The sequence below is a fragment of the Aethalodelphis obliquidens genome, unplaced genomic scaffold (genome assembly GCF_003676395.1).
Source record: "Aethalodelphis obliquidens isolate GAN/ISIS:26980383/991018 unplaced genomic scaffold, ASM367639v1 scaffold4, whole genome shotgun sequence".
NCBI lineage: Eukaryota > Metazoa > Chordata > Mammalia > Artiodactyla > Delphinidae > Aethalodelphis > Aethalodelphis obliquidens.
Genome location: NW_020837948.1, coordinates 7229340 through 7249126, shown reverse-complemented (window position 1 = coordinate 7249126; position 19787 = coordinate 7229340). Strand labels below are relative to the sequence as shown.

The window sequence follows — 19787 nt, the reverse complement described above, 5'->3', positions numbered from 1 at the left end:
TTATTAATAGATTCCTTGAACTTTTCACTTAGAAGAAGAAGTCAGAAGAACTTTCTGAACATAAACATAAAAATAGAGCACATGTATTAACAGTAGGAAAACTCTAAGCTTATAGAGGTATTAAATCTTACATAGTAACATACAGCCAAAAGCATTAGAAATTCACCGCCAGATAGATATTCTGATGCATTATCCTGAAAACGTGTCTGATACATAGCACTAACATGTAACAAAGTATGGCATTTATTTCACAGGGAGAAAAGATAGGTTTCATCACAAAAAGATTTACTAGAGGGGCCTCCCTGGTGGCACAGTGGTTGAGAGTCCGCCTGCCGATGCAGGGGACACGGGTTCGTGCCCCGGTCCGGGAGGATCCCACATGCCGCAGAGCGGCTGGGCCCGTGAGCCATGGCCGCTGAGCCTGCGCGTCCGGAGCCTGTGCTCTGCAACGGGAGAGGCCACAGCAGTGAGGCCTGCGTATCGCCAAAAAAAAAAAAAAAAAAAGATTTACTAGATTTCAGCTTTGATTAATTTTAGAGATATATTTTAAAGATAAAAAAAAAAAGATTCACCCCTAAAATAAAAAAGTCTTTATATATATAATCCATTATTAATACTCTTTATGCTCCTACAATGTAAAACATTTAGAAACTTTTGAACTCTAAAAGTTTTGATCAGTTAACCTATTTGGTCTTAACACATTCTAAATTCCCTTCTGAGAATCGCATTAACGTTTTTAGTCCATCAGTCCAACATGGATGGAACAATTCTATTTCTTTTTCTTCTTCTTTGGTGGTTCATCCTCAGAGCTACTATTTGTGCTGCTGCTGCTGCTACTGGAAGAGCTGGAATCTGAGTCTGAATCGGAGGACGAGGAAGAGCTTGTGGAGGAGGCTGAAGATGATGAACTGGAGGAGCTTTCATCAGAGTCACTGTCCTCTGAGGAGGATGAGGTAGAGGTCTCTTCACTCTCTGACGAAGAATCACTGGCTGAACTGTCACTGCTATTGCTACTGGAACTAGTTACACTCTTAGACCTATTAGACAATTATATGCATGAGAAGCTGACATTTAATAGAATGTTTAAAAGCAATTTCACTTGAGTATTATGTATATATATATACACTGAAGCTTTGCTAGCATGTTATCTCTAGATCTGATGTTTTGAGGATTCCCTAACTGTAATAACCCCACCGTGCCCACCCTCTCCCCTCAACCACAAGGTCTTTTACTACAGCAATTTAACTCTCTTGGATGGAGTCTGAGATAAGTGTATCTACTATACTATGCTCCAGAGTGAATGATGTTAGAATAAAGTTGCAGTTTAACAACTGGGTTTATTTAAACCTCATGTAGAGTGGTAAATGCTTCATAACCTTAACTACTTTATACCAGATACAGCTGGTCAATAATTTCTTACCACTCTAATAACATTTCCTAATCTAAGACAAGAGAAATTACTATTTCCAGGTATAAGGACTCTAGAAAGTTGGAGAAAAAGGATAAATGAAGGAAGAAACTCCAGATAGGTAAACAGAGGAACATATCAGAAAACAGGATGATATTTAATCATGAATTGCAAACAAGAGACTTCAGATCCAAATCTTTTAACTATTATTTTAAAATCACACACCCCATCCCTCCAACTAGTATTATATATTATCTATATAATACTAAAGCCACACATACCTTTTTTTCTTGGTCTTTCTTTCTACATTAGTTTCTCCAATGCTGATAAATGTGAAGGGGGGAAAAAGCTCCTGTTAATACAGTGATTATAAACAGCTCAAATGCTTCTGCTATCCCCAAAACTTTTTTCATTGGAAAAACACTTTGTCTTTTATAACATGTACTGAGAGTCCAGTGTTTATTGCTATAATCAAGAGGAAAGTTTCCTGTTGCAGGTGTATATGGTACATACAGTCAACTTAACCAGCACTTAAGCAAGACAAATGTTATCAACTGTACTTTAGAAGCGAGGTTAAGTTAGTAGTTAAGATGACCAAACGCACCAATTTGATTGTTTTTTAGTTTTTTCCCAACTCATCTATTTTATTTATTCATTCTTGGCTGCACTGGGTCTCCGTTGCTGTGCACAGGCCCTCACCAGTTGCAGCGAGCAGGGACCACTCTTCTTTGCTGTGTGCGGGCCCCTCACCACGGTGGCCTCCCCTGTTGCGGAGCATGGGCTCTAGGTGCGTGGGCCCCAGCAGCCATAGCACACAGGCCCAGTAGTTGTGGCTCACAGGCTCCAGAGCACAGGCTCAGCAGCTGTGGCGCACAGGCCCAGCTGCTCCGTGGCATGTGGGATCCTCCCAGACCAGGGCTCGAACCCGTGCCCCCTGCATTGGCAGGCGGACTTCCAACCACTGTGGCACCAGGGAAGCCCCTCTTTTTTAGTTTTGAACTTAGATTGACATGGCTAAATCGACTATTTAGTGAACAACAGAACAAAGCAAGTAATAGCACAACAGCTGTAATTTATAATTTGGGTTTCTAGAATGGTATTATAAATGGCCATTTCATATTAAAAAAAAGCAACCTTTAATTTAAAAAACCATTTCTTAATTGATTCACTTTGCTGTACACCTGAAACGAACACAACATTGTAAATCAACTATACTCCAATAAAAATAAAAAGTAAAAATAATTAAAAAATAATTAAAAACTATTTCTTGTGACTTCCTTGGCAGTCTAGTAGTTAAGACTCTGTGCTTCCACTGCAGGAAGCCCGGGTTTGATCCCTGGTCTGGGAACTAAGATCCTGCATGCCGCGAGGAAAGGCCAAAAAACAAAAACAAACAAACAAACAAAATACTTCTTTTTCTGCATGTCCCCCAAACGTTCAGTTATTTACTGCTTAAGAACCAGAGACTTAATACTTCAAGACTGTGTTCCCTCACATTATTTATAAAGAACAAAGTCTGGAGATTTCTGAGTGAAATACACAAATGGCTTGCTGCTATACAGCTGCCAAACAACATGCATAGTAAATCAGGCTTTCAAATTACAGATTTACTTCTATTACTATATACTGTCCTGTAAATTTAACATTTTTATATTCTGAACTTCTCTATATTTCCTAGATAACATTATATCCTTATTTCCTGGGTCCTCAAATATAAATATGTATTTATGTAAAGCTGTTTTACACGATGGAATTACTTACTGGAGAATTGTAATTTTTGCAGTAAAATAAGTGGTAGAAGTACATTTGTTAAGTCACACCACAAGAATGCAAGATCACTGAAATTCACACACTTCCGTAATTTTATCATTGAACCAAAAAATCAGCAGTCTTTACGTAACAGAGCCAAAACTAAAATTCATGTAGTTCTATGTATTTTTAAGACCAAGATAGTTGTGTAATACAACTAGAAAAACAAAAGTAAATGTTGAAATGAAATTATTCATAACTCTTGTATTTTATTCTTTAGGACAGAGGTCTTCAAACATTTTTTGCTTACATTCCTAATAAAAGAAGTTTGAAAAATTATGTTTTTCCCCTCAAAGGTTATAAAGTCTGGCATATTATATATTAAATATTGATATTTTAAAAAGAAAATCGTTACATCATTTTGGTAACTGTAAATACCACAAAATTTGATATGTATCATAATTAATTTTAAAAAAATAAATGAACAAGCTTATCTTTAACAATTGGTACTTTTACACTGTCCTTTTTCCTCTTTGAACTTGAATTTTTATTCTCCTTTCCCCACAGAATGTATCCTAATATATTTTCATGCCTGAAAATTTTAGTGATCACTTACATTTCTCTGCAGTAAAAATATAGACATAACTTAATATTGTATCTTTTAATTACTTGTGATCATAAGGTTTTAAAAGTGTTTAAAAATTCTGAGTTGAATTACTATTATCATTACTACTATACAAATTGATTAAAACAATGTAAAATATATTATAACTTTTTGTAACTATTATACATAAAAAAATTTCACTGGAACTGTACCTCTTAATGACATGGATTTTTTTTTCTAGCTTATGTATCCATGGATCTTATTGCTTGACTATGACAGGGTTCAGTATCAATTTAATTCCTATATATTTTTTTTTTGATTTAATTCCTATATTTAACTTTTACAGATTGCACCCTGAGAAAGCTTGTTAACCTGAACAGGTAGATGGGAATAGAAAGAGTTTTGCTGTAGCAATGTCACTCAGTTCTCTGAATTCCTCCCATGTTATATTCCACAAGTCACGTAACGATGTATCATTAAAATATACTTTTAAATTGACAACTCAATTAGATCCTCCTTCAATTTTGCTGAGAAAAAAAATTACAAAAGAACTTGCTCCCAATAATTTGGGCCTTTTACTTTCTTACAAACACCAGTATTTTGAAAAGTCTCTAGGATTTTATACATGAGCACAATATACCAAGGTAAGATTAGAGATAGGCGAGAGGTATGCCTTTCTTTTGTGAAATTAGAGAGGGGTAGGCAAGGTCTCATACAGATTTATCTTTGGAAGAAACATATATGAATATTGATAATCTAGAAACTGATTACCTGTCTATTCCTGTATAACCCTTGAAGAGCCTTCCTGTCCACAAACTGGAAGACTGTTGCCTGGAAAATCCAGATGTTTAAGACACTATTATATTGCTAACGGTCCTCATGAAGGTGCTACTTCTAATATGCAGCACTAAGTAGACCTGACACCTTCCTGTTTCAGTTACTCTGAAACACATAAGCTTACTTATTTCATGGGAATTTGAAAAGCTTTATTCAAAGGGCATAAAAGGATAAATAACAATTTTTCCCTCCTACCCAGTTCTCCTTCTAGAAAAGAACCACTATTATCAACCACTTATATTCCCCCCCCCAAAAAAAGCTCCATTATTCCTTTTTTCTTCCTTTTTAACATAAATGATAGTATATTATATATACTGTTCTCTACCTTGTTTATATACTTAGTATAAGTATCTTGGGTACTTACTTTGGATATCTTTCCATATCAGTTCATATAATCTACCTCATAGTATTCTGCTGTCATTTCATTGGCAGTTGAGGCAAGAAGAGCAAAGTGATTAAGAGCATGGACTCTGGAGACTGGCTAGTTGGTTTAACACTTAACTTTTCCACTCACTTGCTGTGTGACACTGAGCATGTTACTGAATCTCTCCATGCCTCAGCTTCTTCATATGTAAAATGGGAATTATAATAGTACTTACCTTAACGGTATAGATGTGATGCTGAAATAAGCTAATACTTGTAAAGACCTTAGTACGGTGCCTGGCACACAGTAACACTCATTAAACATTAGCTAATATTACAATATAATCTAAATCTGGATAACCACCGTGAGATATTTAGTCCCTTAATAAATTTTATAAATACAAATAAATACTCCTTTGGATACCATATGTAACCTTACCTTTGCTGTAATAATAATCTGTTTTCTTTTTCTTTTAAAGCTTTCTTTAGTTCTGCTGTTCTTGAAGGCCTATGTAGGTACTTTCTTTTTCCTGTGCATTCATAAGTCCAATGCCCAAATTCCAAGCATTTCTGACATCTTACATGTTGTTTATTTGCTTCACTGCAGAGTAAAAAATAGAATACAGGCCTTAAATTTTTGACCTGACATTTTCTGTCATGAGAAGCATAAACAATATAAGCATAAAATGATGCTTATGTAAAGGTACAATCCAAAAATAAGCATCATTTTACACTTTAAATTATTTGTTAGATTTAATCACAAAGCAATATAGTAAGTGGTTAAGAGCATGGACCTGGGAGTTAGACAGAACTGAGTACAAATCTTCTTTCCTCAATTCCATTCCAGTAATGGCAGACCAGGTAACTCAGACCAACTCTTCAGCTCAGAACTAGAAAAGACAGTCAAAACATTTTTAACAATGTGCTCGAGGTATCAGAGAACTAACAAGAGATTAAAGAATAACCAAGCCAAGATATGGAAGAAGCTGGAAACCCAGAGTGGTCAGTCCTACGTTTAAGTCAACTCTGGGTTTTTTTCCCAACTCAGGAGGGTAAGCAAGCATCACTTACAAGGAGCAAGGGAGACAAATTATGCATTCAGAGTTGGGACTCTGAAGGGCTTTACTCTAAGAATAAAGCAACTGCTTATCAAGTGCAGCCCAGATTCTAGTCACCTAGGAGACTAAGAAAAATCTCAGTCCCTGAAATTGAATTAAGGTGTGGCAAGTGAAGAAAAACAGATAAAGGAATTAGAAAGGAAGAAATAAAATTGTCATTCCTTACTGATGATGTATCATGTAAATGGCAAATCCAACAGACTCTACAGATAAAAAAAATTTTTTTTGGCCCTACCATGCGGCATGTGGGATCTTACTTCCCCAACCAGGGATCAAACCCTTGCGCCCTGCATTAGGAGCGTGGAGTCCTAATCGCTGGATTGCCGGGGGAGTCCCAAAACATTTTTCAATAATTAGAATTCATAAGTGAGTTTAGGAAGGTTTTATATTGGGGTCAGTAAACTTTGTCTATAAAGTGTCAGAGAGTCAATATTTTAGGCTTTGCAGACCAAGAGGCAAAATTTAATATATTACAAAGGTATTTATATCACAAGAGAGAAAACAAATTTCTACAAATATTTTATTAATGAAAATATTTCAAATAAAAGAGGTTTATTAATGAGAAGAATGGAATTCTTTTCTATAACATTTCACTCAATTGAGGTTCAAAATTAGTGTTCTCTATCATCAAATTGATCATATATATACAAACATATGTAAAAAGCATTCTTGGTTTGCAAGCCTACAACAGGCAGCAGGCAGGATTCAGTGGACTATCGTTTGCCAAACTTTCTATTAGATATTAGGTCAACACATAAAAATCAATTGAGTTTCTACTTAACAAAAACAGTTAAAAATAAAAATTTAAAAGGTGGTATTTATGGGCTTCCCTGATGGCGCAGTGGTTGAGAGTCCGCCTGCCGATGCAGGGAACACGGGTTTGTGCCCCAGTCCGGGAAGACCCCACATGCAGCAGAGCGGCCAGGCCCGTGAGCCATGGCCGCTGAGGCTGCGCGCCCGGAGCCTGTGCTCCGCAGCGGGAGAGGCCACAACAGTGAGAGGCCCGCGTACCGCAAAAAAAAAAAAAAAAAGGTGGTATTTATAACATTCTGAAAAATAACAAGCACTTATAAATAAGTGAAAGAAAATATGTGCAAGAATTCTATGCAGAAAACAAACATTACTGAGAGAAATTAAACATCTAAATAAGTAGCTAAGTAAAAGGATTACCATGTTCATAGACTGAAAGACTCAATATTGTAAAAACTGTCCATTCTCCCCAAACTGATCTATAGATTCAAAGCAATGCCAATCAGAATCTCAACAGGTGTTTGTTTGGTATGGAACTTAAACTTATTCCCTAAAATGTATATGGACATTCAAAAGGCCAAGAATAGCCAAAATACCCTTATAAAGGAACAAGTAGGGAAGACTTAGATTAAAATAAATTGACTTGTGGTGATCATTTTGTAATGTACAGAAATATTGAATCTCTTTGTTGTACACCTGGAACTAACGTAGTGTTGTAGGTAAATGATATTTCAAAAACAAACAAAAAAATCATAAAAAAAGAGTTCAGATTTGTGGTTAACAGAGGTGGGGGATAGGGGGAGCAGCAACCAGATGAAGGCAGTCAAAGTACAAACTTCTAGTTATAAGATAAATAAGTACTAGGGATGTAATGTACAACACGATTAATGAAATTAACAGCTGTATGTTATACGTGAAAATTGTTAAGAGTAAATCTTAAAAGTTCTCATCACAAGAAAAAAACTTTTTTCTTCTGTTTCTTTAATTTTGTATCTATATGAGATGATGGATGTTCACTAAACTTATTGTTAACAGTGACTTCATGACGTATGTAAATCAAATCATTATCCTTAAACTTATACAGTGCTGTACGTCAACTATATCTCAATAAGACTGAAAGAAAAAAATAAAAGACAGTGACTTATGATACAGCTATAATAACTTAGAATGTGAGACTGGAGCAAATATATACAAATATGCCAGTGGAACAGAACAGAATGTCCAGAAATAGACTAATGTATACATGAACAATTTATGACAACCATGGCATTAAAGAGCAGTGGGGGGAAAGGTTAGATTATAAATGATGTAGGGACAACTGGTTATGCACATGGTAAAAATAAGACTTAACCATAAGCCCAAAATGATTACAAACTTGGTCAAACAATAAGGTTTAAAAGATAGTATAAAAAAAGTGACATATTTGAGTTAGGAATTCTTAAGAAACAAAAACAAAGCACTAAGACTTCCCTGGTGGTGCAGTGGTTAAGAATCCGCCTGCCAATGCAGGGGATACGGGTTCGAGCTCTGGTACAGGAAGATCCCACATGCTGCGAAGCAACTAAGCCCGTGCGCCACAACTACTGAGCCTGCACTCTAGAGCCTGCAAGCCACAACTACTGAGCCCATGTGCCACAACTACTGAAGCCCACGTGCCTAGAGCCCGTGCTCCACAACAAGAGAAGCCACCGCAGTGAGAACCCTGCGTACCGCAATGGAGAGTAGCCCCCGCTCACCGCAACTAGAGAAAGCCCGCGTGCAGCAACGAAGACCCAACGCAGCCAAAAATAATAAATAAATACATTAATTTTACAAAAAGCACTAATCATAAAAGATTGATAAATTAGAATTACTAAAATTAAGAATTTTCAAAAATTAAGAATTTCTGTTCATCAAAATATACTATAAAGAGAGTAAAAAGAGAAGCCAAAGAGTGGGAGAAGATATTTGTAACACATTTTGCCAACAGCTTCATCTTAAGTATACAAAGAACTCTTATGAATCATTAAGGAAATGATGTACAATAGAAAAATAAGATAAAGTGGAAGATGGAAAGGCAGTACAAAAATGGGATTGGGAAACAAATTAATAAACACATGAAAAGGTGCTCATTACTAACATAAGAAAAAGCAAAAACCACTATAGTTGAAGAAATGCATACCCCACAGTCCAGCAATTCCACTTGCAGGTACTTACACAACAGAAATCTACAAAAAACTATACCAGATAACATGTGTAAGAATATTGGAATATTGCTTTCCTTTACGTAGCTTTTAAAAGTTTTGAAATAGTCACAACCTTATAGAAAAGCTGTTAAGTACAGTTCAAAGAACTATTTTTCCTAAATCATTTGTGAACTGTTTTTGCTGAGCCATTTGTAAGTTGCCAACCTGATGCCTCATCAAACCAGAATACTTTACTGCATGTTTTCTATAAACTAGGACATTCTCATATATACAATGTAACCATCAAAATCAAGAAGTTAATGTTGATACCTTCAAGATCCCATTTAAGTTTAATCTTCAGACCCCATTTAAGTTTCATCAAATGTCCCAAAAACATTCTCTCTAGCAAAATCCAGTTCTGCATCAATGTTGCACATGTTGTCATGTCTCTTCCTTCTTCTGGAAGAGTTCCTCAGTCCTGTGTCTTGCTTTACATGACCTTGACACTTTTTGATGATTACAGCCAGTTATTTTGTAGAATGTGCTTCAATTTGAGTTGGAGGATTTGCTTCCAAGTTCACTCATGTGGCTAACGGGAGGCTTCAGTTCCTTACCTGCTGGCCTCTCCATCGGGCTGCTTACAACATGGTTTTACCCAGGGAGAGTAACCAAGATAACTCAAGAAAGAAGTCAGTCTTTTATCACCCAATCTTGGAAATGACATACCATTACTTTTGCTATATTCTACTGGTCATACAGACCAACTCTGGTACTCTCTGGAAGAGAGTACACATGAAGCAGGGATCACTGGAGATCATCTTGGAGGCTGGCTACAACATCTGATATCTCTATATGATTAGATTCAAGCCATGTATTTTTGGCAGGAATATAACAGAAATGTGCCGTGTTCTTCTCACTGTATTCCTGTCAGGTGACACAAGACTACAATTTGTCTTGTTACTGATGATGTTCGTTTTGATCCCTTCATTATGGAGGGTCAACCAGATTTTGCAATATAAAGGTATTTTTTGTCCTTTTGTAATTGAGGTGGTTTTAAATTATGTCCACAAATTCTATGATATCCTTACTTCAAGGGTTGGAGCCTAACTACCCTCCCCTTAAGTGTGGCTAAGACTTAGTGACTTGGTTCTAACTAACTAACTTGCTTCTAACTAAAGCAGGGTGATGGAGCGTGACTTTAAAGATTAGCTCATGTAGCTGCCATGTCATGAAAACACTCAAGCAGCCTCTAGGGAGGCCCACGTAGTGAGGAACTGAGGCTTCCTGCCAACAGCCCTGTGAATAGCTATCTTGGAAGCAGATCCTCCAGTTGTGGTCAAGTCTTCAGATGACTGCAGCCCCTGGCAACATCCTGACCACAAACATGTGGGGAGAACCTAAGTCAGAACCACTCAGCTGGGACTTCCCTGGTGGTCCAGCGGTAAAGAAGCCGCTTTACAATGCAGGGTACGCGGGTTCGATCCCTGATTGGGAAACTAAGATCCCACATGCCGCAGGGCAACTAAGCCCGCGCGCCACAACTACTGAGCTCCTGCGCCTCAACTAGAGTTCGCGAGCCGCAAACTACATAGCCCATGTGCTCTGGAACCCACGTGCCACACTACAGAGCCCATGTGCCCTGGAGCCTGCGTGCCACAACTAGAAAAGAGAAAACCCACATGCCAATAGAGAGAAGCTCACACGCCACAACAAAAGATCACGCATGCCTCAATGAAGATCCCGCGTGCCACAACTAACACCTGAGGCAGCCCCCCCTACAAAAAAAAAAAAGAAGAAAGAAAAAAGAACTACACAGCTAAGTCACTCCTGAATTCCTGACCACAGAACTGAGATGTTTATTGTTAGAAGTCACTAAATTCTGGGGTAATTTGTTATACAACTATAATTAATATCTAATAAAGCAATTAATAAGTATTTTGTGGGTTGGTATTTGAAAGTACATAAATATCCTGCTCATTAAATTTTTAGTTCATTTATTCATCTATCAGTATGAAGTCTATTTTTCTATTTTATTGAATGAGTTACTATCCATTACCATGATTTATTTTGATGCTCAGATTGCCCTAGATTTGGTCAGTGGGAATCCCTCCAAGTTGGATTCTGTGTTCTTTTGACATGGTTCCTTCATTCTTTGAGCACTTCCTTGCTTTCTGGTACAACAAAAAATTCCAGGCTCATCTTATACTTTCCCTGTCCTAAAATCAGGCCTTTCCAGGCCTGAAATCAGCCTGATGGAACCCTGATGACATTCAGAGTCAAGATCAGGGCACACATGTGCTCACTGTAACTGGAATGTTGCTGCTCCCAGTTACCCTCAGTGGACAGAGCTAGGGAACAACACACACATTACTATCCATGTATCAAATACACACATCTACAGCTATATTTAACTATATATTTTGAAAACCATGAATTCATACCGATACCTTTAATTCCAATTCAACTTCACAGAATTTACTCTATTTTCTCCTTCCCCATACCTCCTCCTCCTTCAGTGAGAAATCTGGCTCCCATTATCCTTAACAGATTTAGTTATTTGGTCAATCTGTCTTATGAAACCAATTGCCCATTGTTGCCCCCTCCCCCTTACAGATGCCCTCTTTACTCCATGTGGGCTCTGGTACTCTGCCCTTTGCTGTCCTCCCACACTCCCCATGTGAACACGCTCCTCACCCTGCTTGGGCTCTGACTTCCACTGCCGGGCCAGTCCACCTCACATGAACTCATTTCTCTTTCTATTTAGACTGTGCCACCCCACATCAAATTATACCTCCCCTCCCCCATGGAGACATTCTCCCCACTAGGGTGTCAACTTGTGTTAAATGGCCCTCCCTGTGTGGAAACCCCCCTCACTCTGCTTGGGATCTGGTGCCCTGCATTGGACCTTCACTCAACTGGATGCCCTCTGCACCCTGCTGGCACTGCACGCCAGTTCACGTCCCTATGTGGATGCCCTAGTTACTCCCCTTCAGCTCTAATACTCCAGTGCCAAGTCAGTCCTCTGCATGGATCTATACCACCTCATGGCTTTAGGACTGACTTGTTCAAGTAGGGAAGAGGAAAAGGAAGAACTATAGTAATATTCTTAACAACAAGATTTGTAAAATCCTCTAAATTGGAAATAATATCAAAGAAGAATGGATGATCTGTGGTATAGAATACACTGGAATACTTCATAGTGATAAAAATGAACAAATTCCAGCTTAATATAACTCAGATGGAGCTTAGATATAAGAAGCTAAACTCAAAAGAATCTAAATTGTCTGATTCTGTGTAAAGGTTAAAGACAGGCAAAATTAAACTCTAGTGAATAGTTAGATGGTAAAAGCACAGAACAGAAGCAAGTTAGTAATTACCATAAATGTTGGGATAGTGGTTACTTTAGGAAGGAGGGAGGAGGTTGTGATTGGGAAAGCTTGGTGGCATCTAGTATATTGGCAATTTTTTATTAAATACTTGATCTGGGTAGTGGTTACATGGGTTAAGAATTATAAAAATTGAAAAAAAAAGAATTATAAACATTACCTATTAAGGACATATTTATGTTGTCTGAACTTTTTTGTAGATGTGTTATAGTTCACAACAATAAAATTTTTTTAAAATCTTGGCTCTTTCACTACACAGCTTTAGGCTCATTAGCAAGCTAGTTTTTGAACTTCAGTTTCTATTCTAAAAAATGGGATAATATCTACTTCACTAGGTTATTGTGAGAATTAGATAAGACTATAACCGTGGTTTATACTTACTGTGTGCCAGGAATTTAGCTAAGTAGTATTTATACATAAATACATCTAATCCCCATGATAACCCAATGAGTTTGAGAACAATATCCCCATTCTACAGACTGGGATGTTTGTATAGAAAGCAGTAAGGAATCTGGCATAAAGTAATAGACAAATAAATGGGAGTTGTGAATATCAATCCACACATTAGGCTAATCAATTATCTGGACTAACGAAACATGGCAATTTAAATTTTCTCAAAACATGGTTGCATGATAGGATGCTAGATTCTTAATTTCGACCTAGAGCAGTCACCTTTTTATCCCTGGAGAACACATAATTGGTGTTCAGTAAATGTTTCTAAAATGACTGACTGTTTAAATAGGCAAGGGTTTAAGAGGACATATATTGTTTATAGTATGCTTTTCATTAATGAATTCCCACATCATCAGCCAGCTTCTGTAATTTTGACAGTAATTTATTTTTAGCGTTTGTTCAAAAATTAAGCCAATCCTAACATGAAGAACTAATGTTTCAAGCAAGGAAATACTACTCAGTAGTAGTTTCTTTTTTTAAATAAATTTATTTATTTTTGACTGCATTGGGTCTTCGTTGCTGAGCAGGGACTACTCTTCGTTGTGGTGTGCAGGCTTCTCATTGAGGTGGCTTCTCTTGTTGCGAGCACGGGCTCTAGGTGCACAGGCTTCAATAGTTGTGGCACGTGAGCTCAAGTAGTTGTGGCTCGCTGGCTCTAGAGCGCAGGCTCAGTAGTTGTGGCGCACGGGCTTAGTTGCTCCGCGGCATGTGGGATCTTCCCGGACCAGGGCTCGAACCCGCGTTCCCTGCATTGGCAGGCGGATTCTTAACCACTGCGCCACCAGGGAAGTCCTGAGTGGTAGTATTGAAAGATAATAAAGAAGAGTCAGCTTTTTACCATAATAGTAATAGTTCATAAATTTCAGTAAGCAACTGCCAGAACCACGACTATAACTTCAGAGCTTATCTGAATGTGTAATGTAGCAAATTGTTAAGGCTATCAATAATAAAACACTCTATGGACTTAATATTAAGTTGCCCACTTTTCAGGCAAAAAGAACCACTAACACACTTAATATATACACAATTGTGATATGCATTCCAGAAATAATAAATTCAAAAACATTAAAGGATAATTAGTAAAAAATGTAAAATCATGACTCTCATATAAATATAAAGTGAACACATGTCAAAGGTTTTATTTAATCATTAATTAATAAGGGAACCAGTAAGATGTTGCAGTTGGTTCAAAACAGAATCCAAACAACACACATATATGAGCAATCAGGAACACAGGAAACGAATTTACAGATAGCTAAAAACTGGTCAAAAAAAAACCAAACAAAACTGGTCAATAGACACAGGGCAAGAATCAGTTGTACTGTCTTTTCATAGGTAAGAATCTTTTCTACCAGCTTTCTACAATTTACAGAGTCATTTTAAAATAGCTCACAGAGGGCTTCCCTGGTGGCGCAGCGGTTAAGAATCCGCCTGCCAATGCAAGGAACACGGATTCGAGCCCTGGTCTGCAAAGATGCCACATGCCGCGGAGCAACCAAGCCCGTGAGTCTGGGAAGATCCCACATGCCGCGGAGCAACTAAGCCCGTGGGCCACAATTACTGAGCCTGCGCTCTAGAGCCCGTGAGCCTCAACTACTGAAGCCCACGTGCTTAGAGCCCGTGCTCCACAACAAGAGAAGCCACCGCAATGAGAAGTCCGCGCACCGCAACGAAGAGTAGCCCCCGCTCGCCGCAACTAGAGAAAGCCTGCGCGCAGCAACAAAGACCCAACTCAGCCAAAAATAAATTAAAAAACAAAACAAAAAACAAAACATATATATATATATCAAAGACAGTGAGGCACAGGCCCTCACAGAGTCACTAGCCAGGACAGGGAATTAGACAAATCAGCCAGTAATCTTTATTTTTTAATCCATTTCAAAGCCTTTCACAATATTTCCTAACAATGAAAATATGGAGGAGTGTGGAAGCCTCTCAGAATCAAGGAAATGAAGTCTTCTCCAACTCATAGTTTGTTTTCCCAATATTAAGAAACTTATAACCTGAGATCACAGCCATTAAAAATATTATCTACCAGCACTGTGGAGTTTCCTTTTTGTTGTTATAAACAAAACATTCACCAATACCTAAAGCCCACCTATGATGTTCTAAACATTAACACCCCTAAAAATACTTAAATCTTCCAGATAGAATACTGAATGAGGCACACCTATAATTTCAAAATAAACACAAGACCAGCATTTATTTCTTTTCAAATGAATACCCTATTTTTTTTTTTTTTTTTTTTTTTTTTGGTGGTACGCGGGCCTCTCACTGTTGTGGCCTCTCCCGTTGCGGAGCACAGGCTCCAGACGCGCAGGCTCAGCGGCCATGGCTCACGGGCCCAGCCACTCCGTGGCATGCGGGATCCTCCTGGACCAGGTCACGAACCCGTGTCCCCTGCATCGGCAGGCAGACTCTCAACCACTGCGCCACCAGGGAAGCCCTGAATACCCTATTTAATAATATTCCATTTCTATATTCTAAGCTAAGGCTTAAGGAAGTGTTTTAATGGTACAGCCTTTTTGGGTGAAACCACCTTCTTTGATACCATTTCTGTCAGATTGGCAAAGCTGTTTTTTAAGCCGATTGTTGGCAAAGATGGAGAATGGGCACCCTAAATGTAGTAAGATACACATTCTTAATTGCTGGTAAGAATGTAAGTTGCAGATACTTTCTGAAGGGCTATTTGGTAATATGCAACAAAAATCTTAAAAATGTACATACCAAATAAACAAAAAATATAATATAAATGATGATTATCTACCTAGAAAATCCCTAAGAATCCAAAATGGAGCTATTAGGACTACTAAATGAGTTTAATAAGGTCACAGGATACAAGGTCAACATACAAAAGTCAATATACTAGCAACAAACAGTTGGACATGGAAATTTTTTAAAAATACTATTACAATACTTACTTTTACCCTTGTTAAATTTCTTCTTGTTAGACTCAACATAGAGTTCCAGCCTGTCAAGACCTTTCTGGATTGGGATTGCGTCATCCATTGTATTAGTTATCCCTCTCAGCTTTGTGTTAACTGCAGGTTTGATAAACACGCACATGTGTCCTCATCCAAGTCATTTATAAAAATGTTGACAAGACCAAACTGAGGACCAAACTCTGCAGGCCACCATGGGATACCTCTATATATTTACTTAAACCCATTAAACAATACTCGTTGTCCATGATGTTCAACTGATGTACCTAATTGTTCTGTTTTCACAAGAATATTGTGAGAGACTTTTCAAGATGGCTTTTTGAAATCCAAATACCTAAAAGGCAAAAAGGGTATCAATCTGTAATGACTTGATACCTGATGATCTTGGCTTTTCTTTCTGCACGTATTTAATAAATCGAGCCAGAATTTTGGCTGGAATGGATATCAAGTTCACTGGTCTGGTTTGTGGAATCTACCCTTCTCACTTTGAAAATCAAAACAGCATTTGCCTACTTCCAGTCCTTAAGCACCACTCCTGTTTGCCAGGGATTCTCAGATTACCAGCAGCAGTACAGCCATGTCACCTGGAAAATCTCTGTTATGCTGGGGAGCAATCACATGGGTCAAGTGCCTTAAACACATTCAGAGTGGAATAGGGCTCTATAACTCACTCCTATCTTCTCATGCTGCATATAATTATATGTGAGTGAAATCTGATTCAAAGTTAAGTCCCTGAAAGATCTGCTGAATGAAAAGTTCAAATTTCCCCCCTTTCCTCCTTTAGTCCAAAGACTTTTAAAAACAATGTCAATAGTACTTTCTCACTTCTCATAACTTGTAGTTTAAGACTTGTTCTTATGGAAGTGCTATATGCTCTTTATAAATAAAATTAAATCTTTTTGATGAATATAAAATGAAAAGTAAAGGCTCCTCGTCTGCTTTCCCCCCCCAAAATATTCCAAATTCTCCTGGACTCCCCTTGCCTCTAAAGGCCCTCCCTCTCCAACTCCCTGGGAATTGTCCCGACAGTCTGCAAACCATGACAGGTTTCATTATACACCATGTTTTCTTTCCAGTAAGACTAGAAGCTCCTAAAGCTAAGATTGTCTTTTACTTCTGTGTAGCTCATGTACCAAATACAAGCATACTGCAGAAATAGAACATTTGTTTAACTGTGTGATACTCCAAAACTTATGTTAAAAGCACCAGAAGTCTTACTTTCAGCTTCATATTTAAGTGGACATTGGTTGGTTTTGTCAATCTAGCAATCATTACCTCCTCTGACCTACCCACCCATTCATTTATTTTTATTTTATTTTTTTACCACCCATTGGTTTATAAGGATCCATTCAATTATCCTGGGAAGAGAATGAGGTCCAAGTCAATCAAAGCTTCATAATCCCATAGACATGGTTCAGGGTAGGGTATGTAACCCAACCTAGACAATGAGATGCTATCAACTTGAAGCTGAAAGGATATAAAGGACCCTAGATACTGCAGCCATCTTAGGACCAAAGGAGTGATCTAACCAAGTATGGAACCAACACCCAAAAGGGCAAACCTGAGAGAGATTAGACCCTGGTGACATCATTTACTGCACATCTATTAAGTATTACTGTTACTCCATTCTTGATCTCAGAACCATGACTTCAAAGCCTTCTTCCTCCACCAAGCATACTACTAATTCATTCTGATTCCTTAAGTCTTTATCCTTATGTTCAAGGAACCTCATCAGGCATAAGAGGTAGTCTGATGAAAGGGAGAAGAGAAGGATCAGGGCTCTTAGAATAAAAAATATAAATATAAAAAGAAATACAGGGCTTCCCTGGTGGTGCAGTGGTTGAGAATCTGCCTGCTAATACAGGGGACACGGGTTCGAGCCCTGGTCTGGGAAGATCCCATATGCCACGGAGCAACTAGGCCCGTGAGCCACAACTACTGAGCCTGCGCGTCTGGAGCCTGTGCTCCGCAACAAGAGAGGCCGCGATAGTGAGAGGCCCGCGCACCGCGATGAAGAGTGGCCCCCGCTTGCCACAACTAGAGAAAGCCCTCGCACAGAAACGAAGACCCAACACAGTCAAAAATAAATAAATTAATTAAAAAAAAAGAAATACAGGGGTTTCCCTGGTGGAGCAGTGGTTAAGAATCTGCCTGCCAATGCAGGGGAAACGGGTTTGAGCCCTGGGTCCGGGAAGATCCCTCATGCCATGGAGCAACTAAGCCCGTGCGCCAACAACTACTGAGCCTGCGCTCTAGAACCCGTGAGCCACAACTACTGGGCCCACATGCCACAACTACTGAAGCCCTCACACCTATAGCCTGTGCTCTCCAACCAGACATGCCACCGCAATGAGAAGCCCGCGCACCACAAGGAAGAGTAGCCCTCACTCGCCGCAACTAGAGAAAGCCCGCGCGCAGCAACGAAGACCCAATGCAGCCAAAAATAAATAAATAAATTTATTTAAAAAGAAATATAAATATACACATTAGAGCAGACTGTGAGCGATATATTATTAACGGGCAAATGGTGATGCCATGAAAAGCTGACAGAGTGAAAAAGTGTCGGACGTTGTTTGGGTATGCAGACTGATAGAAGAAAAAAAGGTTTCACAAGAAAGGGACATCTGGCACAAACTCCTGCATTATCTGTTCACAGAAAACCTCTTGTGCTATTCTCTCTCGCTCATTATCCACAATGGCCATCCTTCTTTTCTTAAAAACTAAGTTCTTTGCTGTCTCAAAACAATTATGCTAGTCTGGGTGCTCTTTCCCCAAATCCTCTCATGACTGGTTCCTTTCTCACATTTCCGATCTCTGTTCAAATACCATCTCTTCAGAGATGCCTTTCCAGTCCAACCAACCTAACCTGTACCTTTTTCTCTTTCCATCACCTCTTATTTCCTTCAAAGCTCTTATCATCAACTGTATTTACTTAAAATGCTTAGTTTATCGACTCTTTCCACCAATAGAATGTAAGCTTCCTGAAAGCAGGGATTCCGTCTTGAACACCTCTTTTTACTTACACCCAAATACCGGCATAGAGCGATAGGTAATGCATAAATTAATATTTGTTGGAGAATGAATGGCAGAAAGTGAGAAGAGAGCTTGACAGAAAAGTCAGGCTGTTCCTAGGGAAGGCGATAGGAATGGGGCAGGAAAAGCCAGTGGGCTGGAGGCTGCACAGGAAGCTGAAGGTTTACGTCGGCGAGAGTAGGCGGTGTTGGACGAGGGCTACAGGCTTCGCCCGGTCACGCGTGGGGTGGGCGGCCGGGTTGGCAAAGGGGCATAGAACTCTTAGCGACCAACTCCTGGGCGTTCCCTTCGCGGGAACCAAACACGAGACTCTCTTCAGGCACCCCCTAGGTCCCGCCCAGCGGTCTTACGCAGCCGTCTTCCACGAAATCGCTAATCCACAGACATCAAACTTACCGCCCCGGCCCGAGCCCCTCGCGGGCAGGCGACGTGTGAGAAAAACGGCCAACCTCCGCCTGACCACGCTGAGGATCCCACACCGACCCCGCATACCGTCGCCCGCTCACTAGCCGGCTGACGCGCTTCTCCCCGCCCCCAGCCCGCCCAGCGGCCCGACTCCGGCCCTAACTTACGCTTGTCTCCGGGCTATGAGGCGATGCATGGGAGTCGCCATCTTAGCGCGGCTGAGGCCTGCCGCGCTGGGTTTTGGGAAACTCCTCGGAGGGGGCGGGGACTTAGAACCCCGGAGGCCGTAGGCGTGGGCGGGACCAGTCGGGCCTGGAGAGTTAATGGGTCAGCTTTTGGGGCAAGTAGTGGTTAGGGCCTGGTCTGTTGTGTTTCCTGTGTGCGTCTGTAGTTTGAGGGAGAGGAATGAGGCAGGTTGATCGGTCAGAATGAGGGATTTTAAGGATGGGTCCACGTATATTGCGTGGAGAGTCAGAGAAGAACATTCTCGAATGAGGGATCCATCTATCCATCTTTATATACAAATGAATTTATATATATATATAAATATAAATATAAATGAATAAAACTGCAT

The 19787-nt window shown here is 39.4% G+C and overlaps 1 protein-coding gene across 1 annotated transcript; it reads right to left on the bottom strand.

Moving 5' to 3' along the window:
• Positions 1-405: 405 nt before the first annotated feature.
• On the bottom strand, positions 406-19708 carry ZCCHC10 (zinc finger CCHC-type containing 10). The gene is made up of 4 exons (XM_027097774.1): positions 19381-19708; positions 5401-5562; positions 1690-1731; positions 406-1037 (listed from the first exon to the last, which is right to left on the bottom strand). The coding sequence occupies exons 1-4, from the start codon at positions 19419-19421 to the stop codon at positions 770-772; spliced, it is 513 nt and encodes a 170-aa protein (XP_026953575.1). The 5' UTR covers positions 19422-19708; the 3' UTR covers positions 406-769.
• Between the last annotated feature and the right edge of the window lie 79 nt (positions 19709-19787).

Bases quoted from the DNA above. Each gene is read 5' to 3' on its own strand.
- ZCCHC10 (XM_027097774.1), bottom strand. From the start codon at position 19,421: ATGGCGACTCCCATGCATCGCCTCATAGCCCGGAGACAAGC. The intron at 5,563-19,380 runs GTAAGTTAGGGC...TTTACTCTGCAG, and splicing joins CTCATAGCCCGGAGACAAGC to TGAAGCAAATAAACAACATG. The intron at 1,732-5,400 runs GTAAGGTTACAT...CACATTTATCAG, and splicing joins AGATTATTATTACAGCAAAG to CATTGGAGAAACTAATGTAG.